The sequence below is a fragment of the Scyliorhinus torazame genome, chromosome 2 (assembly GCF_047496885.1).
Source record: "Scyliorhinus torazame isolate Kashiwa2021f chromosome 2, sScyTor2.1, whole genome shotgun sequence".
Lineage (NCBI taxonomy): Eukaryota > Metazoa > Chordata > Chondrichthyes > Carcharhiniformes > Scyliorhinidae > Scyliorhinus > Scyliorhinus torazame.
In genome coordinates this window covers 362,562,076-362,589,358 of record NC_092708.1, presented here as the reverse complement: position 1 = coordinate 362,589,358, position 27,283 = coordinate 362,562,076, and the positions used below count along the sequence as shown (strand labels likewise).

At 46.5% G+C, this 27,283-nt stretch overlaps 1 protein-coding gene across 5 annotated transcripts in view; it reads right to left on the bottom strand.

Annotated features, from left to right (window-relative positions):
* The window catches only part of ppp4r4 (protein phosphatase 4, regulatory subunit 4), a 248,522-nt gene that overhangs the window by 180,181 nt on the left and 41,058 nt on the right, over positions 1-27,283 (bottom strand). For 3 of the 5 annotated variants that reach the window (XM_072492658.1, XM_072492647.1, XM_072492668.1), the window contains exon 3: positions 7,740-7,889. The exons of the other annotated variants lie outside the window; for them this stretch is intronic. In XM_072492658.1, the coding sequence (XP_072348759.1) occupies positions 7,740-7,889 (150 nt within the window). The remainder of the gene's footprint in view (positions 1-7,739; positions 7,890-27,283) is intronic. 5 annotated transcript variants of the gene reach the window in all.

Genomic DNA, 27,283 nt, shown 5'->3' with positions numbered 1-27,283 from the left:
ATTCGCCGCCCACCTCAGAGACTTAATTTGTGAACTTTGTGAACTTATGGACTTTCTGATTTGTTCCTTTCTTCCGTTTAATCATTCAAGTGGTTTGTATATAGTGTTCATCTTGTTATTCTTGTGACACACTATTTTTCTGCACCAGGCACCTTCCCATGTAAATAGCTTAGTTTTTATGTACATAGTCCTGTAAATATTTCGCACACACGTAGTCAGGAACATTCACCATACACTGCCTGCAACACAGACATTCACCATGTGCTGAGTGCATCAACTGGTTAGGACAAGGCAAAGGTCTTTAGTTAAAGCTAGTATTGTATTAACCCACAGTCTGAGTATGTTTAAACAGTTAATGATTCAATAAAATAGTGTTGCACTATTTCAAGTGTTGGTGACCTGTATGTAATCCAGAACACCCAACGCATCATCCCCGTGTTTTGCACGGGTTTCACCCCCACAATCCAAACATGTGCAGGGTAGGTGGATTAGCCACCCTAAATTTTCCCTTAAAATTGTAAAAAATGAATTGGGTATTCTAAATTTATTAAAAATAGAAATAAATTCATAGCATTTTCTAACTAGAATATTCTGTGATTCAATTTGTAACTAGAACAGGTGTTCACTACAATATTTTATGTATTTTATAATGGGCAGCACGGTGGCAGTGGTTAGCGCTGCTGCCTCACAGCACCAGGTGCCCAAGCTCAAGTCCACCCTTGGGTGACTGTGTGGAGTTTGCACATTCTCCCAGTGTCTGCGCAGGTATCCTCCAGGTGCTCCGGTTTCCTCTCAGAGTCCAAAGATGTGCAGGTTAGGTGGATTGGCCACGTTAAATTGTCCCTTAGTTTCCAAAGATGTGCAGGTTAGGTGGGGTCATGGTGATAGAGCAGGGGAATGGACCTAGGTAATATGCTCCTGAGGAGGGTTGGTGCAGACTCAATGGGCCGAATGGCCTCCTTCTGTACTGTAGAGATCCTATGACAGTGGTATATTTTTTTTAAAGTGTTATATTTCCTAGTTATGCACTATTTAAGTTTCATAAAACTAGTCGATCGCAACCACTTCCTCGTGGATGAACAAAATTATCCAGCAGAGTTGAAAAGATAAATACATATATCCTGCATCACTATTTCTATGGAATTGTGTATTTGCATCCCAGGATCTCTATACTTCCACTCCAAAATGTGGAGATGCCGGCATTGGACTGGGGTGAGCACACTAAGAAGTCTTACAACACCAGGTCAAAGTCCAACAGGTTTGTTTCGATATCACTGTCCTCATCTGAGCAGATCCTATGTATACAGAGAGCTTGTCCATAGGGGATGACTTCTTTAATGTGTTTAGGGTGGAAGCTGGAGGAGTGGAACATCGTGAGGCTATCCGTGGGCTTGCGGTAAAGCAAAGTGCTGAGATGACCATCCTTGATGGACCTCAAGCAAACCATTGTTTGCGGCAAACTACCCAGCCTTCAGAACAGTGACCACGACACCACACAACCCTGCCATGGCAATCTCTGCAAGACATGCCAGATCATCGACATGGATACCACCATTACAGCGAGAACACCACCCACCAGGTACGCGGTACATACTCGTGCGACTCAGCCAACGTTGTCTACCTCATACGCTGCAGGAAAGGATGTCCCGAAGCGTGGTACATTGGCGAGACCATGTAGACTCTGCGACAACGAATGAATAGACATTGCGCGACAATCACCAGGCAGGAATGTTCCCTTCCAGTCGGGGAACACTTCAGCATTCAAGGGCATTCAGCCTCTGATTTCCGGGTAAGCGTTCTCCAAGGCGGCCTTCAGGACGCGCGACAACGCAGAATCGCCGAGCAGAAACTTATAGCCAAGTTCCGCACACATGAGTGCGGCCTCAACTGGGACCTGGGATTCATGTCGCATCACATTCCTCCCCCACCATCTGGACTGCAAAATCCGACCAACTGTCCTGGCTTGACACAATTCACACCTCTTTAACCTGGGGTTACCCCATCTCTGGATCTGTAAAGGTTTAATCACCTGCTAATGCTCGCATTCCAAGCATTGTCTGGCATCTTTGAATTTGTCTATATATGTGTTTCTGGAACAGCCCTCTTCATTCACCTGAGGAAGGAGCAGCGCTCCGAAAGCTAGTGATATCGAAACAAACCTGTTGGACTTTAACCTGGTGTTGTAAGACTTCTTACAGTCCACTCCAAAATGCAAGCATGTAAAAAAAATATAAATTGATGTTGGCAAATGACCACAAGATTACTTTCCTCCAGTAGCTGGATAAATCAATCATCATAGTCAAATATTTATAAAGTTAACCAAGCTGAATGGAACACTTAGTATATGGCAACTATTAACAGAAGAAGTACATATAGTACTTCATTTAATTTTTTAGGTGGATGCAACAAACAATGCTTTATTTGAATGAGTAAATTTGCATGTATCAGCAAATGAAAATAGATGCTTGGTTAAAAAAAAATCACGTTGGCCCTGATTTTGTTGTAATAACAGTGAACACTCGTCAAAACAGATGCAGCTACCAGCAACTGCACATGCACAGTGAAATGCAAAACTGAGAAAGTTGATGTCGGAGTCGTTCTGCTTCTCCAGAAGCTGCACTGGTATCTTGCTTATAGACTTGCATTCAAATATGTGAAGGGCATGAAGTTGCAGTACTTGCCCAGTAGATAGCAACTAAACACAACAGAAAAGGTTATGGCGTTTTCATTCAAGTGCAATTAATTTTTAATGATATTTTAAGTCTCAACAACCGCAAACAACTCTGGCACTGAAAATTTACTTCTTAAATTGTGGAATCTCATCCCATAAAAATCCATAGGATCCCTACAGTGCAGAAAGAGGCCACTCAGCCCATCAAGTTTGCACCAACCCTCCGAAATGAGCAATCCACCTAACCTGCACATCTTTAGACTTTGGGAGGAAACCGGAGCACCCGGAGGAAACTCACGCAGATGAGGAGAGAACGTGCAAATCCCACACAGACAGTCACCAAAGGCTGGAATTGAAGCAGATTCCTGGTGCTATGAGGCAGCAATGCGAACCACTGTGCCACTCATTCTTATTATTGAAGTTTTTTTTTAATTAAATACATTTTGTTTTACTTTTTCTTTCTGTCTCTGGTCTTTCTCTTAATCCCACCTTCTTTTTCCTTTATTTATTTAGCTTTTGGTTCAAGATTTGGCACTGAATTAAATATTCTTACCTACACTTCCTTGTTTAGACTCTGTGTGACTCAGTAAGGATTCTTCAATCTGATTAGTTAAATTGACATGCCATTGTTTATCCTGTCCACAAGTTCCAGCTCCCAGGTAGAGGGCGCCATATTGTTCTGGATTAATAATAACTGCAAGTAGCAATGCAAAAACACAGAAAATCTGTGGGCACGCATAAACACAATGAATAATATGTGCTATTTGTTCGTTGCTAACTGCAACATTTGAGCCATCGTGTGGAACTACTTTCTCTGTATGCTTATGATAATGTTGGTAATTCCAGACAGCCCTTAAATGAACTAATGTATTCAAACTTTTTTGTCTGTTCTGTTGCTATGGCTAGCTACCACATGGTTCAAGTTTTCCTTTGCAGTATAACTCCAGGGACCCTAAATCGAATGAAGGGTATTTGCACCAATGCAATTATAATGATAGTTTAGTATAAAAACTATTTAGAAATTAAAAGTTGCAGTGGTGACAATCTCAATCAAGAAAATTGGGCTTAATTTCATGTCTGCTCAAATTAACGATGTTTTAATATTATGCATTTTATACTAACGTTCAATGTTAGATATATGCTGATATAAATATTTTAACACTGAAGCAATTTACCAGTCCTACCCCGGAAAAAAATATATTATTTTCTCCCTACCTGCCCCATGGTAGTGAAATCTTATATATGGTATAACTTTTTTATATATGCATACATACATATGTGTATCGCAAGAATTGTGCTCAAAACAATAGTTAGTAGTACGTTATATTAAATCAGGTTTTTTCTGAGTCACAAAGAAACTTGCAAAGAAAGTACATCAGAAATGTAGGAGGCTGAGTAGATAGATTCCAAGGATGATGGCTAACTCAGCATACAAAACTACTGCATGGCATGGTATTGAGTAACATATGCCAAGAAGGTTGCAGGTTCAATCTAGTAATCCTATTTTATTTATTTTAGTCACAACAGCAAATAACTTGAGTACCCTTGGGCTGGAATAAAACATATTTCAAGTCCCAGAGGCTAAAGGTTTACAGGCCTGTGAATCCTCATGAAATCATAATGTGCAGTATAGGTGAATTGTCCAAGCTAAATTGCCCCTTAATTGGAAAAAAATAATTGGGTACTCCAAATTTATATATTTTTTAAATCCTCATGAAATAATATGGAAATACAAAAGATATGGCTACCAAGAGGCATGATTTAAAGGCAGTTGAGCTGCACTGAATTAACAGCAAAATAAATTATTTGCAATCAACCAATTCAGATATGAAGGACATCAAATTTTCAAGCTCTGTGTCACCACCTCCACTTCTTCAAATGGAGTGATCATTCTCGCTCTTTCCCCCTTTTCCTTTTATGTTCTTACTTTTCAAAGGCTGATCTAATTCTCTTAAAATGTTTCGATAGGCACTTGTGTTTAAGTGATATTCAATTTGTTCAACTTAATGTTCAAACAACATGAAAAATATTTAATCTAACATTAACAGTGGTTAGCACTGTTGCTTCACAGCGCCAGGGACCCAGGTTTGATTCCCGGCTTGGGTCACTGTCTGTGCGGTTTCCTCCAAGTGCTCCCGTTTCCTCCCGCAGTCCAAAGGTGTGCAGGTTAGGTTGATTGGTCACGCTAAATTGCCCCTTAGTGTCCAAACGTTAGGTGGGGTTGCGGGGATGGGGTGGAGTAGTGGGCTTAGATAGGGTGCTCTTTCAGGGGCCGGTGTAGACTCAATGGCCCGAATGGCCTCCTCCTGCACTGTAAATTCTATGACTTCTATGATGACTTATGTAACCTTTGATAATTTATAAGTTTATGTGGACTTGTTCCTGGTTCGACAGTGAGGTAGTGGCGTAGTCGTGTTATCGCTGGACTAGTAATCAAGAGACCCAGAGTCATGTTCTGGGGACCTGGATTTGAATCCTACCATGGCAGATGGTGAAATTTGAATTCAAAATCGGAATTCAATTTTTTTAAAAACCTGGAATTAAAAGTCTAAAAGTTGACCCTGAAACCATTGTCGATTGTCGTAAAAACCCTGGTTCACTAATGTCCTTTGGGGAAGGAAATTGGCCGTCCTTACCTGGTCTGGCCTACATGTGACTCCAGACCCACAGCAATGTGGTTGACTCTTAAATGCCCTGAGGGATGTGCGATAGATGCTAGCTCAACCAGCAATGTCCCATGAACAAATAAAAAACAGTAGATACATTTTTTCCCCTATATTTCCCCTTCAAAATCTTACACAATTCTGATACCTTCTTGAAATTTGCTCCAAACTACTGTCTAGCCAATGTATTGGCTCAAATGCAACATGCTTTTATGTATAAAGATCAGAGTCTCAATTGCCATTTTTGGATCACCTAGCTCCTCTGTCAATAATCTTATGGAAAACAACAGTGGTTCTAACATAGATCGCAAAGACATACCAGTCACATGTAGCTAATCTGAAAAACATTAATTTACTTCCTTCTATTAGTTACTTTCCTCTCTAAGCATCTTTAAAATTTTCACAAGTCTTTTATCTGGCAACTTACCAAGCACCTCTGACAAACCTCATGCAGTAAAAATGTTACCTTTATTTGGATAAACTGTAATTTCTTCAGACAATTAATTAAACATGACCAAGTCTTCATAAATGCAATGTCTCCCTAAGTGTTTTCGGCCTCCCCAACTCTCTCAAAACGACTGTAGCCATTTCTTTCTTCCTCTGAAACTCAAGGTATTTCTTACATTTCACTGTTGTTCTATAGACTATAGATGTTTACCTCAAAATGAGGCTAACTGGCCGAAGCCAACTTGTTTCGGCCTTCCTCCATAGCCTGGGATGCCATTAACCTTTTTAGTGGTTTCTTTTTGAATATTTATCCCCAATAGAAGTTCATCCGCATTCTTCTCGAGTGCTCCTACAGTTTTGCTTCATTTTCCTTTGTAAGTGAACAATGATTTCCATAGTAAAGAAATAAAAAGGGTAATTGCGGCAAAGAATGGAGCTTAAAGTAAGAATCAGACACGCATTTCAGGACTTATGCCAATTATTTTTGTAATCAGATAGGTCTAGAGAGATATGGAGGAAAAATTTGCTGATTATAAAATGCTTCACAAAAGAAACTAGAGGCAACTAACTGATGGCATATAATGGCTCATTTAGATAATATGGGAAAGGCATACCTACTTTCATATAGAGCACAGAACAGATAGTGTTTCAGCTGCAAATTTCAGATGTTCCTCTCAGATACAATGATGGTACTCCCAGAAGTAGTCCAAATTCTAGTTGTCTACATTTAGGAGTGTCCCCAGACTGTCCAAAATCTAACTATAAAATAGCACAACCCCACATATACTTGCACATTTCCAATCTTTCCAAAGTCACACAAATGTTTAGTGAGAGAATGCCTGTGAAACTGCTCCATTTTATAAGTGAATCTACAGAGTAACGGATTTGCTTTCACCTTGATTAAACCAACCATGGTCTCTTCCTTGAGAAAAGAATAGTTCAAACAAACTGCCCTGACTTGCAAGCTTACTTTTGTTTTCTTGTCCACCTTCTGATCCCAACTGGTTGCAGACTTGAAATTAGCAAATTTTCCCTCACTTGGCCAGGTGTTCCCTCCACCCTATCCCCCAAGACCTAGATGGCTCACTGACTGCTCAAGTCTTTTATTATCCCTGGTCTTCATACGTCACCAATGAGAGCTTTCTCTCTTTCTTCTGTCTTTCCCAATTAATAAGTTGCCAGTAGGTGCACCGATAAAAGAAGTTGCCCTTCTTCCCCATCCCACACATACCGTTCCCCACTATCTTTAAAATGAATTAAGAACATCCTAGCGTGATCAAGTATTTGACATTATGAGTCTGAAATAGACTGTAAAATGCCATAAACTGGTCCGTTTGCTGTGAATACAAATCATAAGCTTATGCATCCTTTGCTACAGGATTTAAAAAGATAAAAACATCTAAATGAATTTGTTTTGTTTCGAAACATACATTCACAGATCTTTTCCATGGAGTAAAACGAACTACAAAAAAAACACTGGTGCACAATCAAAGCCTCTTGGAAAAGGAAAGTTAACATATCCTACTGGTTATTGGGCCTTTACATCTGCCAATAGGAAACCATTTCCTACAAAAATTACTCTTCAAACAAATGGTAGTTACTAATAAGCTGCAAGTACCTTTGTCAACAGTTATTTCCTCTAATTCCAGTGCAAATATTTCCTGGACTGGCAGAGTACAAAAATACATCAGAAATTTGTTTCCCCAGCAGCAGTATGGGCTTTCAATGTTGTTTCATCAGTAATAATGTGGTTTGAATTTTCTGATGATTTTAGTTCAAATATAAATTTTCAATTAGCAGAAAAACATTATTAGTGCTTCGCGTACCAGATTTGTCCATAAATCTCATTATCAGAAGCATACACAGCAGGTACATGGAGAGATAGGGGAAATGGTCTTTGTAGAACGGAAGAAAAAGAAACAAGGGTTTATCCATAATTAAAGGTTGAAGCACTTTACCTGATGTCCCCAGCAGATTTTTGAAACACAACTTTCTCTCTACCGAAGTCCCTGTAGGTCTGTGAAGAACTGAAGGAATGGGGAGTTTGATACGATGTAACACTCCCGCCGCCCCAATTTCGTACGATGCAGTGTTGATAAGAGTTGTCGCTGAAACAGGAGAGAGAAAACATGGGAGATAGATAGATAGATAGATAGTGGAAGATCAAGCCATTGGGCAAATTTGAAGGGCAGCAATCCAAAAGAAAGAGGAAAAAAACATAATTTAACAGACAGAAATAGGCAACATCAATTTAAAGGGAAAGAACGATTCCTTAATCCAGTAAAGAGGGACAGGGAATAGATGAAGAAAATATCATTGTCAGTACGCTTAGTGGGATAAAGGGAAGAGAAGTAAAAGAAAGACTCTGTATGCTTATGATAATGTTGGTAATTCCAGACGGCCCTTAAATGAACTAATGTATTCAAATTTTTTTGTCTGTTCTGTTGCTATGGCTAGCTACCACATGGTTCAAGTTTTCCTTTGCAGTATAGCTCCAGGGACCCTAAATCGAATGAAGGGTATATGCACCAATTGTAAGTTTTTCGGGCAACACCAACACCTATAAGGGCTGTAAAACACACATTGGCCATTTTAAATGGTAAAAGTGGCCACATTTGGCTGCAGAAACTGGCTCTTTCTCCCAGCAGGCTCAGCCCCCAGTCGAATTCACAAACGGTCAGAGCCCAGACGGGCTGCTGATTAGATTAACTGAAACACAAAGGGAGCAGATGACATCACCAGACCAGACCCGCATCGAGATTGGAAGATCGATACCAACCACAATGGACCTGGATAAGATACAATAGACACGATAATGGGGCTATCCAGCAGTAAGGAGAAACCCATCTCCATGATGGGAAAGCAATCTGTAAGCCCCGATAAAGTGATTAAGAACATCGATGGGGCCCATTCATACTGGGCAGGGCAGTCTATAGACTGTGCTATCACTGAGGCTGATAACAATCCAGGACCATTGTTCTTGCAATTGCCGATGGGGGCGGAGCTCACGGGACTTTTTGAAATCTGAACTTTAAAAAGTGTGGCTTGGCAGCCTTTTCGCTCTCTTTTACGTTGTGTCCGTTTAGTTCTTATTCCCATAGTCATAGTTTATAGAGTACAAGATACCTACATGTTGTTTTCTGGTGTTGATGAGGTTTAATCTTGGTGGCTATAAAAGATATATGATTTGAACTCGATTGGAGTCCATCTTGCTCTTTCATTTTCCCATCAGTTATCCCTGGTCGGGTCACAATTTAAATATCCCTTACCATAATTCCGGAGTCGAGAACCGAAGGCACTCTGGGCGATTCGAACCCGTCCACTCAGGAAAGGCTGCCAGGTAGTGGATAGGCAGCAGTTTTCCTTTTCTCTCTCTTTTGGGGGGGGGGGGGCTACTCTAGTGAAGCAGGCGCAAGATGGCCGTTGTTCCACCGGCGAGAGAGAGAGAGAGAGAGAGAGAGAGAATCACTTGGGCATTGGTGGGGTTTGGGCAACGGAGAACCAAACCCAGAATAAGCCAGCGAGTGGAGTTAAAAAGAGGGAGCCCGCTACACAATGCAATTATAATGATGGTTTAGCATAAAAACTATTTAGAAATTAAAAGTTGCAGTGGTGACAATCTCAAATCAAGATAATTGGGCTTAATTTCATGTCTGCTCAAACTAATAATGCTTTAATATTATGCATTTTATAGATACTGGGCAAAATAAGTGAATAAACAAAGTTCTTTCAAAATCCATATTCCAACCCCTGCTGTCAGATTAATCTCAGTGTAGTTTTAGCAAATTCATAGTCATCAACAGACACCAATAGGTTCAGAAACAGCTTCTTCCCCGCTGTTACCAGACTCCTGAATGGCCCTCTTATGGCCCGAACTGATCTTTCTACGCTACAGTTGTAGCACCATATACTGTATACTTCACCCACTGTCTATGCTTATGTATCCTCATGTATTTATTGTTTGTTCAATGCTTTCATGTATGAAGCGATCTGTCTGGATGGTACGCAGAACAATACTTTTCACTGTACCTTGGTACAGGTGATAATAAATCTAAATATAAATGTGGTCTGTCTGAAGGGAACTCCTTGGCTCCTTATCTGCTGATGGTTCATACCAAGCCGTCTTCTTGGCAGTTGTCAGTGGTGGTTTGCCATCTGTTGTGGCATGGTGGATGGCATATGCTGAGCTATCCAATCCCAAAGGTAAACCTAAAACAGCTGCCAGAAAGGTTTTGCAATTTATGTATTATGAGGAGATTTTCCAAACTCAGGAAGTAACTTCTCAGTTAAGATGATTTTATATTAAAAAGTGAAACATATATTAAAATAAAGAAATTTTAAAAATTATACATAAACACAAAGAACAACATGATAGTCAACAGTATTTTTTAAATCTTTCCGAACAGATCTTGGATTAAATAGCTCAGATCTGAACCTCCTTTTAAATGGCAACAGCCCTTATTGATTTTCTAATCTATAAAATTCCAGTAACTTTACCACACAATGCCCTGTGACTCTTGGGGTATTCTCTAAGGGTGACAACAAACTAGCTCTTTAGCTCTGCTCTTGTCAACACAGTCTTATTTGAGATCTTACCAGTCACCACCACATACACAGTCTCCAATGTTTTCTTAAATCAGTTTTCTCCTTTGATCTTGCCCTCTATCGTCTCCTATAATCCTTTAGAAGTTTCCTTTTTTCCAGAATTGATTAACCCCCTTTTTATTACTTTATGGCTGCTATATTTTAAAAAGTAAACTTATATATTTCCTCATCTTATTTATAGTCTTCCAATTGTATGTTCCCTTTTGAAATATAACAGCCGACTTCTAACCACTCTTTTCCTTACTCACGTTTTCCTGCATCCTCAGTTCATCAATATATCAAACCACTTAAACTTCATACCTTTCTTGCTGAGATTTATCCTTTGCAGGCTTTCTGTCTCTAATCCCATTAAACAGCCCTGTCAGCTTGTTTTTCCAGTATATACAATAAGGCAGTGATATTACAAATGGATATAGATAGGTTAGGAGAGTGGGCCAAAGGGTGGTAGGTGGAGTTTAACATGGATAAATGGGAGGTCACGCATTTTGGTCGAAAAAATGGAAAGGCAACTTATTATCTAAATGGAGAGAGACTTTGGGGTGCTCCGATGCAGAGGGGTCTGGGTGTCCTCGTGCAGGAGTCACAGAAAACAAGCGTGCAGGTGCAGCAGATAATAAGGAAAGCAAATGGAATATTGGCATTTATAGCAAAAAGAATTGAGTATAAAGGTAAGGAAGTGCAGTTGCAACTATACAAGGCATTGGTAAGACCACACCGGGAGCATTTGGTCCCCTTATTTGAGGAAAGATGTAGTGACATTGGACCCAGTTCAGAGGAGGTTCACTGGATTGATTTCAGAGATATGGGGCGGAATTCTCTCCCCCCCCTCCCCCACGCCGGGTGGGAGAATCGCCGGGGCGCCGTGCGCATCCCGCCACGCCACCCCGACACCCGCACGCGATTCTCCCAACCCCCCCAAACCGGCGCGGCGAGAATCACGGCCGGCCGCTCGGAGAATCGCCACTCGCCGTTTGCAACGGGCGAGCGGCAATTCTCCGGCCCGGATGGGCCAAGCGGCCTGCCCAACACGATGAGTTCCCGCCGGCGACGTCCACACCTGGTCGCTGCCGGCGGGAACATATTGGGCACGCTGGGGGGGGCTCTTGCACAAGGGGGGGGGCCTCAAATGGGGTCTGGCCCGCGGTTGGTGTCCACCGATCGCGGGCCGGCCTCTCTGAAGGAGGGCCTCCTTTCCTCCACTGCCCCGCAAGATCCATCCGACATCTTTTTGCGGGGCTGCCTCGGGGAGGACGGCAACTGCGCATGCGCGGGTTGGCACCGGCCAACTCGCGCATACGCGGGTGACGTCATTTACGCGGCGCCGGCCGTGTCATCTACGCGGCGTCAAGGCCCGGCGTGTGTAAATGACACGATGCCTCTCCTAGCTCCCACCGGGGGAGAATAGAGGGCTGGGAGCGGGCTCCGACGCCGGAGTGAAACACTCCAGTTTTCACTCCGGCGTCGGCACTTAAGACTCCCGATGGGAGAATTGCGCCCGAGGAGTTTGCCGTAAGTGGAGCGATTGAACAGTTTAGGCCTGTACTCTCTAGAGTTTAGAAGAATGAGGGCAGATCAAATAGAGGTACACAAGATGCTAAAAGGTATGGATAAAGTAGACATGGAGCAGATGCTTCCTCTTGTGGGGCACTCTAAAATGAGAGGTCATAATCTTCGAATAAGAGATACCAAATTTAAAACAGATGAGGAGAAACTATTTCTCCCAAAGGGTTGTGAATCTGTGGAATTCGCTACCCCAGAGTACGGTGGATGCTGGGACAGTGAGTAAATTTAAGGGGGAGTTAGACAGATGTTTAATTGGTAATGGGTTGAAGGGTTATGGAGAATGGGCAGGACAGTGGAGTTGAGGCCAGGATGGGACCAGCCATGATCACATTGAAGGTGTTTAGGCTTGGGAGGCTAAATTGCCTACTTCTGCTCCTAGGTCATGTGTTCCAGGGAGGAGATGCTCTGGCTGATTTTGCAATCCAGGTCTTGGTCTGCAGCATTGTAGGTAACAGATGAGGAACATATCAGCCATGATAGAATGGCAGAGCTGACTCGAAGGGCCGAATGGCCTAATTTTGCTATATCTCATGAACTTATATTCCAAAAACAAATATTAAAACTCCTTTTTCCTGACACATTGCCTTTCACTCGGAGGCAAGTTCCATATCTACCTCAGTCATAATGGGAATCAAACTTGCGTTGTTAGTGCTATTTTGAACCACATACTAGACACCTAGCCAACCGGTCCCCACAAAATCCAGCATACAACACTTTTACTTCAACGAATGAAATGTATTTCAATTTGCACCAATCCCTAGGGAGTATCAATGATTATAACAAGGAATATTTAAACTCAATGTTTACTGAACATATATCGTTCAAGTGTTCAGAGCCAGTAGGAGAGTTATGCTTGGTGGTCGATAAAGCCATGGGCAACATAGTGAAAACTCCGCTCTTGCAGTACGCATCGGGAAACCCATTGTTTTAAAGAGCCACTGAAAGAGGAAGTGGCAGCATTTTGGACTGCTCTAGGAGAGGTCATTGCAGGGACTGAGATGGCTGTGTAGCAATATATGATGAATAAAATTTGAGAAGCATATAAAGAGAGCTTTGAAATAATCTATTGTGGACACAAGGGTGTGTGTATTGATTCAGCAGGAGTTGGAGACATTTTTTTTTTTAAAAGGCTGTTTTCAGGAGGTAAATAGGCAGAAGCTGGCAGGTAAAATCTGAAGTTCAACTCAGGCTCCTTGATGGCAGAATCCATCAGACTCAAACTAAGCACGCAGCCAAAGAGCAGATTTTTTGGTGAAAATTGAACAGAATGATTTAGCGTTGCCAATGTTCAGTTGAAGGAAATTGTTGTTCAATCAAGACACAGGGTGGAAATCCCCCATTGCCCTGCCATTGGGTTCAATGGGAATGGGGGAGGGGGGGGGGCAGTGCTAGCTGTGTAAATCTCCCGCAGCTGGCTGTGTAAATCTCCCGCAGGATCTTCCATTGGTGCACACCATGGCAGATCGGGAAACCTGCTGCAGGCTGACGTGGGATTTGCAGCCCGCTAATGGGATGCAAATGAAGGCCCTCCAAGAATCTCCCACAGATGCCAGATTCTCTGTGACACCAGCAGGAAAACACGCCAGTCCAGAACAACAGGCCGCAAGAAGTCGGGGTCCAGCTGAACAACTCCTAGGGCTACCTCCAGAGTTCGCAATGGGGCCGTCAGCAACCCTGGACCCCAGAACTCAACAGCAGTGGGCGGGGGGAGCATTTATAGATGCTTCTCCAATATCATCAAGGAGATCTATCTTCTTTTTCAGGAGGCCATTCTTCTTTCTTCAACGGTGGATCACTATGTTAGAAGACTTTTCAATATGGCAGCTAGATATGAAAATGGGACCGACACCATCAGGCCTGCCCTGCCACAGAATATGGCACTAAGCCACCTGGTGCATACATTAATGAGGTCGGGGTTGGAAGCTATGGCATGGTTTCTCACCGGCCTCCACAGTGGCAAACATTCCCCGTTCCTGCCCCTGCTATGGGATTTAGTCCCAGATGGGATAACTCCGTCCTTAATCCCTGCTGTACAATAACACTGCAGATGGATGGTGAAGAGTCCAAGGTGGTTGCAAAGAGTTAATCGCAGTGCAATCAGCAAATATTTGGAAGGTGACCCCATGCATTCAAATGAGTTCACATAGGGGCAACATGTAGATGAGGAAAAGGAGATCAGTGATGTAGCTTTGGGACATATCAGCGAAGAGGCATGAGAAGGCACTGCAAGAGGCTAGTTGGCATAAACTAAATAAACTGGTAGGAACTAGGGCAGGGTCACAGATAAGAGATAATGGAGGAGAATGGAGTGGTCATCTGTTGAATACTACGAAGATGTAAAAAAATGTTAGAAGGAATGGTGTACTATGGTCATAACCACAAAGGATGTCACTGATGACTTTGACCAGGATAACCTCCATGCTATGGAAGAGACCGAGGGATTTAAAGAGAGGTGGACGTGGACCAGAGTGACAACAGCACAGTCAAGGACTGAAGGTAACAAGATTGGGTGATTGTTGGATCAGATGGAAGATCAGCTGTGGGTTTTTAAAGAGAAGTTACTACAATAATCTTGAATATTCACAGAAACCCTTTAAAAACTCTTACCGGCTGGATTGAAGTGATTGCTCAGCAGAAATGCAAGGCCACACTTTGAGTCAAAAGCCTCATGGTCAAACATTGTAGAAAATAATAAACCAAACATTTATTTTGGAAAACCTATCATTTTAACAGCTGTACCGTCATTGAGAACTCGACAGTTTACAGCACATTGTCTTTCATGAACAATCTAAAAGATTTACAAGTACTATTTTGCAAGGGAAACAGCCAAGAAAAACTGTTCATCATTACATAGAACAACAATGTCATCCAATGATTGGACAAAAAGCTGCAACCTAAAAATCTTCAGACCATGTGTTCCTGCCCACGCCACCACATGCACAGACACACAGCTCTCCAAATAACTTTGAAGTATTGTCATCTCTGAAAAGAATTTGAACATATTATACTTAAGCCTGGGCAAATAAAACAAAACCCAAATACCAAAAAATAAACTACCCATCTCACAATTTACTCATCAATAGCAGTAAACAATTAATAAAATTAAGATCTTCACTACAGGAGTTCATTTAAAATATTTTTTCTTGTACAACAAACTTCACCTAAAAAAGCAAATGAGAGGACTTCCGGTGGCATGGGCGAGTAGGGCGGCCACAGCAACAAGAGCTCTCGCCGGTAGCCGCGATTCGCGGCGATTTCGGGGAAATCCCAGAGTCCTCACGCACCCCCCGACTAATCGCCAGCCTTTGGGGCCGCCACGAGCAGCCAGTGGGGCCAGTTTAAAAACCGGCGAAGAACCCCGCGCGGGTGTTGGGCGGTGGGGGGCTGAGGCGCCGGGCCCGGCCCGGCAGGTCAGAGTAGCAGGGGCGGAGCTACGAGGAGGCCGAGGCGGCAGGCCCGAGGCCAGGGCACCATGTAGGGAGGGTGCTCCACGTCAGATGGCTCCCACCTAGGAAGAAGAAAGAAGGTTGAAGCCTGGTCCTAGGTGAATGCAGAGGAGAAAGAAAGAAGATTTAAGGAAGTTTGGTGAAAGTTTTTTTTTTCTCTCTTCCCCCCCCCTTTTTTTTTTTCAAAAAAAGAAGAATGTCAGATTGATGAAGGACAGGAGGGTGAAGGGGGAGAGAGGAGAAAAGAAAGATAAAAAACAATAAGCCGCTAAAGGATGCGAAGAGCAGCGTCGAAGAAAGGAGGAAACGCGGGTTCGACGCCGAAGGAGAAGACGAGCAAAAGCAAAAGTGCTGACAGGATGGCGGAAGCCAAACTGCAAGGCGGGGCCGCACTACTTACGGTGGAGAAGATGACCGAGGTGATGGCAGTGGAGCTGGAAAAACATTTGGTGAGGCACATGGAGGCCTTGAGGAAAGAGATGGCGGTCATGTTGAGGTCATGGGTGGAGGAGGCAATCGTCCTGATGAGGGTGGAGGTGGCAAAGGCATCGGCTGAGGTGAGAGAGCAGGGCGAGAAGATGAAGAAGGTGGAGGAGGCCGTGACACGACACAGCAACCAGGTCACCTCATTGGGGGACGAGCTGCGGAGGGTGGTGGAGGTTAACAGAGGACTCCGAGCAAAGCTGGAAGACTTGGAAAACCGCTCAAGGCGGCACAATGAGAATTGTGGGCTTGCCCGAAGGGACAGCGGGCCCAAGGCCAACACAATACTTCGCTAAGAAGTTGGCGGAGCCGATGGGGGAGGGTGAGAGCCCCACCCTGTACAAGCTAGACCGAGCTCATCGGTCATTAAGGCCGAAGCCCAAAGTGAACGAGCCGCCAAGGGCAGTAATTATCTGCTTCCATAAGTTTGCATTGAAGGAGAAAGTATTAAGCTGGGCGAAGCAGGAGCGTAAGGTGCTGTGGGATGGTACTGCGGTTCGGATCTACCAGGACCTGACGGTGGAGTTGGCAAAAAGACGAGCGGCGTTTGGGCGAGTTAAGGTGGCTTTGTACAAGAAGGGGGTGCGCTTTGGTATGGTTTACCCGGCGAAGTTGAGAGTAACAAATAACACCAAAGACTTTTATTTTGAGACAGCGGAGGCGGCAGAGGCGTTCGTGAGGGCAGAAGGCTTGGGACAGACGTGAAGAGCGGAACTGGAAGAGAGACTGTGGACTGTGTTTGAGCGGCTGGAAAATGTACAAATGTTACAACTTTCTTTTTACTGATTTGTATTGAAATTTACTTCTCTTTGCATTGCTACAGAGTTCAAGTTAATGGCGTTCTGTGTTGCAACGGTTAAATGCTATGTTAGTGAATTGTAGGGGTTGGATTGTTGGGTTTGATTTGGTGTTTCCTTCTCTGGGACTGGGTGGAAGGGGGCGAGAGATCTTGGCGGGGGGAGCCACCCGCTAGCTAACTAAAGTCAGTTAGTGAACGGGGGTGAGGTGAGAGGACTGCGGACGTTGGAGCCTGGATAGCTGGCTTCAATGGGCCTACGAGGCGAGCAAGAGGGGGTGGAGGGTTGGATGTTGGGGGATGTTTTTGTAGGGGGGTTCTTGGGAGGGGGGGGGGGGGGGAGAGAGAAGGGGTTCGATGTTAACAATGGACAGGGGCGGGTCAGGCTTATGGGGCAGGGCCCGGTGGTATGGTGATGGTGGATAAGAAAGGTGGGGGGGGGGGGGGGATGAGAGACCCCCAGTAAGGATAATCACGTGGAACGTGAGAGGGCTAGGTGGTCCGGTCAAGAGGTCAAGGTTGCTTGCACATCTTAAAAGTTTGAAAGCCGATGTAGCAATGCTGCAGGAGACTCACTTGAGGGTGAAGGACCAGGTGAGACTTAAAAAGGGCTGGGTTAGCCAAGTGTTTCACTCCGGATTTGATGGAAGGGCTCGAGGGGCAGCGGTGCTGGTCAGCAAAAGGGTACGCTTCCAGGTGGAGAAGGTGGTGGCAGATCAGGGGGGTAGATATGTCATTGTGACAGCGGCACTGGAGGGGAGATTAGTGGCGCTGTTAAGTGTATACGGTCCCAATTGGGACGATGTGGGATTCGCGAGGAAGGTGTTTGGGGCTATTCCCGACTTCGACACGCATGAGCTGACTGTGGTGGGGGTACTGGAACTTGGTGCAGGAGCCAAGGTTGGACAGATCACGGCCGCGCTCGCTGGTCCCATCAGGGGGGGGGGTGAAGGCGCTGGCTGGGCTAATGGTGGAAAAGGGAGGGGTGGACCCTTGGAGGTTCCTGCACCCAAGGGAACGGGAGTATTCGTTTTTCTCAGCGGTCCATAAGGTATACTCGCAGATCAACTTTTTTGTGGTGGGGAAGGCTTTGCTGGCTAGAGTCAAGGGGTCGGAATACTCTGCAATTGCAGTGTCAGGTCACGCTCCACATTGGGTGGTTATGGTGCTGGAGAAGGGGGCAGCGCAGAGACCGGGGTGGAAACTGGATGTGGGGCTTTTGGGGAACCAAGTGTTCTGTGAGAAAATTGAAATGGTAATTAAAGGAATATGTAGGTTTCAATTGTACGGGTGAGGTGTCGAAGGCAGTCATCTGGGAGGCTCTAAAGGCTGTGGTGAGAGGTGAGGTAATTTTGTTTAAGGCCAGGGTGGATAAAGAGGAGAGGTTGGAGCGGCAGAGGGTAATAGATGTTGGAGGTAGATAAGGAGGTATGCAGAGGATGGGGACCCGGCAAAGCTGGAAAAGAGGAAGGAACTACAGGCGAGCTTCGACCGACTGTCCACCAGGAAGGCGGTGCGCCAACTGAGACGAGCAAGGGGTGCAGTTTATGAACAGGTCAGCTCTGGAGGGAGGCAGGGAAATTCTTCAGGTGAAGGATAGGGCAGGGAAGTTGGTGGTGGCCCCAGTGCTGATTAACAAGGTTTTTGAGGAGTTTTATGAGAGGTTGTACAAGTCAGAGCCACTCGGGGGAGACTGTTAGATGCAGGAATTTCTAGATGGGTTGAGTACCCGAGGCTAGGGGAGGGGGACAAGGTTACAATAGAAGGAGCAATAGTGGAGCAGGAGATAAAGGATGCGATTGGGAGGATGCAGTCGGGGAAGGTGGCAGGGCCAGATGGGTTTCCGGTGGAATATTATAAAAAATTTAAGGATAGGTTGGCACCACTGATGGTGGGGATGTTTGAGGAGGCGATAGGGAAGAGGGTGTTGTCGCAAACCTTGGGGCAGGCATCGATTTCCCTGTTACTAAAAAAAGAGAAGGATCATTCCGGTATATGCAACTGAGGGCTTTTACGAGGCAACAGGTGAGGGAATTCCCGCAGCTCCCGACGCAGGAGGTGCAGGACAGAGTGGTCTCAAAGACATGGGTGGGGGACGGTAAGGTGTCAGACATATATAGGGAGATGAGAGACGAGGGGGAGATTATGGTAGACGAGCTGAAAGGGAAATGGGAAGAAGAGCTGGGGGAGGAGATTGAGGAGGGGCTGTGGGCTGATGCCCTAAGTAGGGTAAACTCATCGTCCTCATGTGCCAGGCTAAGCCTGATACAATTTAAGGTGTTACACAGGGCGCATATGACTGGAACACGGCTTAGCAAATTTTTTGGAGTAGAGGATAGGTGTGCGAGATGCTCGAAAAGCCCAGCGAATCACACCCACATGTTCTGGTCATGTCCGGCACTACAGGGGTTTTGGGTGGGGGTGACAAAGGTGCTTTCGAAGGTAGTGGGGGTCCAGGTCGAACCAAGCTGGGGGTTGGCTATATTTGGGGTTGCAGAAGAGCCGGGAGTGCAGGAGGCGAGAGAGGCCGATGTTTTGGCCTTTGCGTCCCTAGTAGCCCGGCGCAGGGTACTGTTGATGTGGAAGGAAGCCAAGCCCCCGGGTGTGGAGACCTGGATAAATGACATGGCAGGGTTTATTAAGCTGGAACGGATTAAGTTCGTCCTAAGGGGATCGGCTCAAGGGTTCACCAGGCGGTGGCAACCGTTCGTCGAATACCTCACAGAAAGATAGAGGGAATGGAAAAGAAGAAGACAGCAGCAGCAGCCCGGGGGGGGGGGGGGAAGAGAGAACCAGAGGGATTCTCAGGGATGTTAATATATAAGTATAATATGTATAGGTTGGTGTTATAGATAATTGTATATTGGACTGGTAAAACATATTTTTGGAGAATATTTATCTGGGACAAGGCAGTTGCCATTTAGTTTTGTTTTTGTTTATATATTATTTATTTCTTGTTTATAAAACTGGCCATTGTTATTTATATTGTTATATTACTGTGTAAAGGATACACAATGTACTGTGATGGTTGGCAAAAATTTTCAATAAAATATTTTATTTAAAAAAAAGAGAAGGATCCGACGGAGTATGGGTCGCATCGGCCCATATCACTTCTGAATGTGGACGTAAAATTGTTGGCGAAGGTACTGGTGGCTAGGCTGGAGGAGTGCCTTCTGTAGGTGATAAGGGAGGATCAGACGGGGTTCGTGAAAGGGAGGCAGCTGTTGGAGGGTTTTGAACGTTGTTATGGCACCGGCGGAAAGAAAGGAAACAGAGGTAGTTGTGGCATTGGACGCCGAAAAGGCGTTTGATCGGGTAGAATGGGGGTACCTGATGGCAGTGCTGGAGCAGTTTGGGATTGGACCAAGGTTTGTGAACTGGGTAAAGCTATTATATAAGGAACCGAAGGCTAGTGTCCGCACAAATAATATCAGTTCGAGATACTTTTCTCTCCACCGTGCAACGAGACAGGGATGTCCTATGTCCCCCCTGCTGTTTGCACTTGCGATTGAGCCGTTGGCCATCGCATTGAGAAGTTCGGGAGCATGGAAAGGAATAGTGCGGGGGGGATAGAGCATAGGGTGTCCTTATATGCCGACGACTTGCAGCTGTGTGTGTCGGAGCCGAGTGCGTCGATAGGAGGAATATTGGAGCTACTGCGGGTATTTGGGTCTTTCTCGGGGTACAAGTTGAACCTGGACAAGAGTGAGCACTTTGTGGTGTCTCGGCCAGGGGTGGGAGGGCTGCCATTCCGTAGAGCAGGGACTCATTTTAGGTATCTGGGGGTGCAGGTTGCCCGGGGGTGGGGGAGGCTTCGCAGGTACAACATCACTAGTTTGGTGGGGAGAGTGAAATCCGATCTGGCAAGGTGGGACGGCCTTCCTCTGTCACTGGCGGGTCGGGTACAGGCGGTTAAAATGAATGTGTTGCCGCGATTCCGGTTTATTTTTCAATGCCTACCGATTTTCCTGCCAAAGTCTTTTTTTAGGGAGATTGAGGGAACGATTACCTCATTCATATGGGGAGGGAAGGTGGCCAGAGTGAGAAAGGTGCTGCTACAGAGGGGAAGGCAGGCATGGGGTTTGGGTCTCCCGAACCTGTTGTACTACTACTGGGCGGCGAACGTGGAGAAAGTGCGGAGCTGGGTCAGAGGGGTTGATTCTCAGTGGGTCAGAATGGAGGAGAGTTTGTGCAGGGGGTTGGGGCTGAAGGCATTTGCAACAGCGCCGCTCCAGATAGCTCCGGGGAAATATTCAGGGGGTCCGGTAATAATAGCTTCATTGAAAATCTGGAGGCAGTTTCGCCAACACTTCGGGTTGGGTTTCGGGTCAAGGGAAATGCCGATTCGGGGGAACCACAGATTTGAGCCAGGGAGGTGGGATGGAAGTTTTCGGAAATGGGAAGAGAAGGGGATTAAGACGCTAAAAGATTTGTTTCTTCGGGGTCGGTTTGCAGGATTGAGGGAGCTGGAAGCGAAGTATGGGCTAGAGCAGGGAGAAGTGTTTAGGTACATGCTTGTTCTGGATTTTGCCAGGAAGGAGATACAGGGCTTCCCAGAGGAAACGGCCTCGACATTGCTGGAGGAGGTGTTGACGACAAGGGGACTGGAGAAGGGGGCAGTGTCAGCGGTGTACGGAGCTATTCTGGAAGAGGATAAGGCACCACTGGAAGGGGTCAAAGCAAAGTGGGAGGAAGAGCAGGGAGAGGTTATAGAGGAGGGGGTCTGTTGTGAGGTGCTCCGGAGAGTGAATGCCTCCACCTCATGTGCGAGGTTGGGGCTGATACAGCTGAAGGTGGTATATAGAGTGCACCTCATGAGGGCGAGGATGAGCCGAGATATCATAGCCTTCGCCTTGTTGATCGCCCGAAGGCGGATCCTGCTGGGATGGAGAGCAGCCTCTCCACCCAGTGCCCTGGCGTAGTGGGGGGACCTGTTGGAATACTTGACCCTTGAGAAGGTTAAGTTCGAACTGAGGGGAAGTTTGGAGGGGTTCTACAAGTCATGGGCACTATTTATTATGCACTGAGAACACAAGAACTGGATAACATTGAACATTAGTTGGGGGGGGCTGTGTAGATTAAGGGTGACTACGGTAATCCCCGATTCCTTTTTGTCATTTGTTTATGTAAACATGCGGGCTGATGTTTGGGGGTTGGTGGGCGGATGGGATCGTTGTTATTATGGGGATTGACATATCTTGCTGATTACTGTTTATTGTTGATGGGTGTAAATGTGGGAGAAAATGTGAAAAAGGAGAATAAAAATATTTATTAAAAAAAAGCAAATGAGATGGTCAGTTCAAAAATTTGTAGCCGACTTCAACTTCTTTGATGAAGATTTGGGGAATTAAAAAAATATTTTCCACAAAAACGCCAGGATGAAATTACACACCAAACACTATGAGAAAATCAATTAGCAATGTATAAAGCTAAAAGCTGAAGCACCCAAAAATGTATGGTTTGGAACATAGGTTAAAACTTTAAATATTTGAATCAGGAACCCAACCAACATGTTACCAGCCAACGTTCAGTTTTAATGGAGGCAGGAGGAGCAACCAATTGGCTGGCGGGGGTGGGTTGGTCACTGAAATATATTAGAGTAGTTACATGCCTCTGCTTTTAATCATAGTTGGCCAGGTTTCCCCGAGAACCCAAGCAGTTGAAAGGAGGTGAGGAGGGCTGAATCCATGAGTTAAGTGCCTTTATCGTGTCACTTGTGCATCAGGGACAGCACGGTGGCACAGTGGGTAGCATTACTGCCTTACAGCACCAGGGACCCAGATTTAAATCTGACCTTGGGTGACTGTGTGGAGTTTGTACATTCTCCCCGTGACTGCTTGGGTTTTCTCCAGGTGCTCCAGTTTCCTCCCATAGTCCAATGGATATGCAGATTAGGTGGAATGGCCATGCTAAATTGCCCTTTAGGTGGGGTTGCAGGAATAGGACAGGGAATTGGGCCTCGGTAAGGTTGGCTTTTAAAGGGTCAGTGCAGATTTGATGGGCCGAATGTCCACCTTCTTCACTGTAGGGATTCTATAATAATTCTGTAGGATGAATGGAACATTTCCTACTGGCGCAATAGCTATCCAGTATACACACCCCCACAATCCGTTTACTCCCCCGCCCTAGCCGTTATCAAATCTTATACCAAACAAATACCATTTCCCCCTATGCCAGTGCTCCCAACTAGCCTCATCTACTCTCAGCCCAGCTTGGCTGCAGACTTGGCAGTCCGATTTCTTGCCCGAGGTCTCCAGCCTATCAGTCAATCAGGCTGGCTATGGTTGGAAATGCCAAGGAGAAAATAAATGCCCTCCAGTTGAAAACTGCAGGGAAGAGGTAGTGTAGTGGTGTTGTCATTTGACTAGTAATCCAGAGACCCAAGGCAATGTGTGGGGACCAGGGTTTGAATCCCACTTTGCAGATGGTGAAATTTAAATTCGATAAAAATCTTGAATTAAAAGTCGAATTTATGAAGCCATTGTCGACTCACTTAAAAACCCATCTGGTTTACTAATTCCTTTCGAGAAGGAAATCTGCCATCCTTACCTGATCTGGCCTACGTGTAATTCAAGATCCACAGCCATGTGGATGACTTTTAACTCAACTCAGTTGATGGGCAATAAATGCTTACCCTGCCAGTGACGCCCACATCCCATGAACAAATATAAAAAAACACCGCGACTTCCGGTAGTGGCCATGACCTGCTAGGTCACGCGAACGGCAGCTCCCGCCGGGATCGGTGTTTCGGGCCGCTAAAAGGAGCGGCGGCAGCAGTTAACAGGAGGGACCGGCATGGGAACAGACGTGGGAGAGCCCCCCCCCCCCCACCTGGATGGAGCGCACAGGGTTCTCGCCAGAAAACCAAGGGTAAATGAGCCACCGAGGGCGATGGTGATATGGTTTCAGTGCTTGGCAGACCGGGAGCGAGTCCTGCGGTGGGCGAAGAAAGAGCGGAGCAGTAAGTGGGAGAATGGCGAGATCCAAATTTACCAAGACCTGGGAGCTGAGCTGACGAGGAGGCGTGCAGGTTTTAACCGGGCGAAGGCGGTCCTCCACGGTAAAGGGGTGAAGTTTGGGCTCCTGCACCCAGCGAGACTGTGGGTAACATACCAAGACAGGCACCACTATTTTGATACCCCAGACAAGGCGTGGTCGTTCATCAGGCAGGAGGAGCTGGACCTAAACTAAGGGACTGCTGTATGGGGGTGAAATGTGCGGGTGGGGAGGGATCGAGGGGAGGACGGGCGGGTAAAGCATAGGTTTATGGTCATGTCTGCCCTAGTTTGGCTGGGGGTTCTGTTGTTTGTTTTGCTTGTTTTCCAGGAGTTTTGTTTTCCAGGTGTGCGGTGCTATGGGGTGGGAAACACCCGAGACGGGCTGTCCGGCGCACGGGGAGGTCCTAGATGGCGCTTGCCCCTCTACCCTGCAGGGGAGGGGAGGGGAGGGCAGCCCGAAGGAGGCAACAAGTTCAGGGTTGGTATATAAAGGCGGGAGCGGCCGTGGTCAGCATGGGTGAGCTGACTCACGGAAGCACAATGGGGGGGAAACCAGAGCTAAGCAGATGCTTGGCAGGGGAGGGGGAGGGGTGCGGGGGGAGAAAGGGGTGCTGCTTTGCTGACTGAAGGAGAGACAGGTAAGGGGTATGGATGGAGAGTCGGGCGAGGGGGCCGCTGGGGGGAGAGCTGGAGGAGGGAGCCGGGGGCACGCGGTTGGCCGAAAAAGGGAGATGGCTGGTCGGCAGGATGGGGGGTGGTTACCCCGCCCCCCCCCCCCCCCCGACCAGGCTGATCACGTGGAACATGAGGGGCCTGAATGGGCCGGTCAAGCGGTCCCGCGTGTTCTCGCATTTAAAGGGGTTGAAGGCGGACGTGGCCATGTTGCAAGAGACGCACTTAAAGCTCGCGGACCAGACGAGGCTAAGGAAAGGATGGGTGGGACAGGTGTTTCACTCGGGGTTAGACTCAAAGATCAGAGGAGTGGCTATTTTGGTCAGTAAACGAGTGGTATTTGAGGTGGGAAGCATCATGGCGGATAAGGAGGGCAGGTATATAATGGTGAGTGGAAAGCTGCAGGGGGCCCGGGTGGTGTTACTGAATGTATATGCCCCGAACTGGGACGATGCGGACTTTATGAGGTGCGTGTTGGGTAGGATCCCGGACTTGGAGAGAAGTCTTTATTACGGTCTTGGATCCGAGCTTGGATCGTTCCAAGTCCAGAACGGGAAAGAGGCCGGCGGCGGCCAGGGCCTTGTGGGAGTTCATGGGCCAGATGGGGGGAGTGGACCACTGGAGGTTTACGCGGCCAAGGACGAAGGAGTTTTCCTTCATCTCCCATGGCCATAGAGTCTATTCGCGAATAGACTTCTTTGTGTTGAGTAGGGCATTAATCCCGAGGGTGGAGGGGGTAGAATACTCGGCCATTGCGGTCTCGGACCATGCCCCGCACTGGGTGGACCTGCGAATGGGGGCGGAATGGGGTCAGCGCCCTCTCTGGCAACTGGATGTGGGGCTGCTGGCAGATGAAGAGGTGTGGGGGCAGATGAGGAGTATTGAGAATTATGTGGGAGCGAATGACACAGGAGAGGTGACGGTGGCAGTGGTTTGAGAGGCTCTGAAGGCGGTCATTAGGGGAGAGTTAATCTCCATCAGGTCCCATAGAGAGGAGTGGGCGGAGAGGGAGAGACTGGTGGGAGAGATACTCAGGGTAGATAGAAGGTACGCGGAGGCCCCAGAGGGGGGGGCTGTTGAACGAGCGCCAGAAATTACAGGTGGAGTTTGACCTGCTGTCCACGGGGAAGGCGGAGGCGCAGCTGGGGAAAGCGAAGGGGGCAGTTTATGAGTATGTGGAGAAGGCGAGTAGGATGCTGGCGCACCAGCTGCGCAGGAGGGAGGCGGCCAGAGAGATTGGGGGAGTGCGGGATAGGGAAGGCAACATGGTGCTGAGCCCAGAGTCAATGAAGTCTTCAGGGAGTTCTACGGAAGGTTATACAAGTCGGAACCCCCCCGGGGAGGGGGAAGGGATGAGGCGGTTCATGGACCGGTTGACGTTCCCAAGGGTGGAGGCAGAGCGGGTGCTGGGACTGGGGGCCCCGATTGGGTTGGAGGAGGTAGTCAGGGGGCTGGCAGGCATGCAGACGGGCAAGGGCCCGGGACCAGACAGCTTCCCCGTAGAATTTTATAAGTTGTTCTCGGAGCTGTTGAGTCCGCTCCTGATGAGAACCTTCAATAAGACCATAAGACATAGGAGCGGAAGTAAGGCCATTCAGCCCATCGAGTCCACTCCACCATTCAATCATGGCTGATTTCAACTCCATTTACCCGCTCTCTCTCCATAGCCCTTAATTCCTCAAGAAATCAAGAATTTATCAACTTCTGTCTTAAAGACACTCAACGTCCCGGCCTCCACCGCCCTCTGTGGCAATGAATTCCACAGACCCACCACTCTCTGGCTGAAGAAATTTCTCCTCATCTCTGTTCTAAAGTGACTCCCTTTTATTCTAAGGCTGTGCCCCCGGGTCCTAGTCTCCCCTGCTAATGGAAACAACTTCCCTACATCCACCCTATCTAAGCCATTCATTATCTTGTAAGTTTCTATTAGATCTCCCCTCAACCTCCTAAACTCCAATGAATATAATCCCAGGATCCTCAGACGTTCATCGTATGTTAGGCCTACTATTCCTGGGATCATCCGTGTGAATCTCCGCTGGACCCGCTCCAGTGCCAGTATGTCCTTCCTGAGGTGTGAAACCCAAAATTGCTCACAGTATTCTAAATGGGGCCTAACTAATGCTTTATAAAGCTTCAGAAGTACATCCCTGCTTTTATATTCCAAGCCTCTTGAGATGAATGACAACATTGTATTTGCTTTCTTAATTATGGACTCAACCTGCAAGTTTACCTTTAGAGAATCCTGGACTCGGACTCCCAAGTCCCTTTGCACTTGAGCATTATGAATTTTGTCACCGTTTAGAAAATAGTCCATGCCTCTATTCTTTTTTCCAAAGTGCAAGACTCGCACTTGCCCACGTTGAATTTCATCAGCCATTTCTTGGACCACGCTCCTAAACTGTCTAAATCATTCTGCAGCCTCCCCACCTCCTCCATACTACCTGCCCCTCCACCTATCTTTGTATCATCGGCAAACTTAGCCAGAATGCCCCCAGTCCCGTCATCTAGATCGTTAATATATAAAGAGAACAGCTGTGGCCCCAACACTGAACCCTGCGGGACACCACTCGTCACCGGTTGCCATTCCGGTCCTGACCACTGTTAGGAGGCCTGTACATAACTCCCATTATGGGTTTTTTGCCTTTGTGGTTCCTCAACTCTACCCACACAGACTCCACATCATCTGACCCTATGTCGTTTAGTGCTATTGATTTAATTTCATTCCTAATTAACAAGGCAACCCCGCCCCCTCTGCCCACCTCTCTGTCTTTTCGATAGGTTGTGAATCCCTGGATGTTTCAATGCCAGTCCTGAACCCCCTGCAACCATGTCTCTGTGATGCCTACCACATCATACCTGCCAGTCACAATCTGGGCCACAAGCTCATCTACCTTGTTCCGTACACTGCGCGCATTTAAATATAGCACCTTTAATTCTCT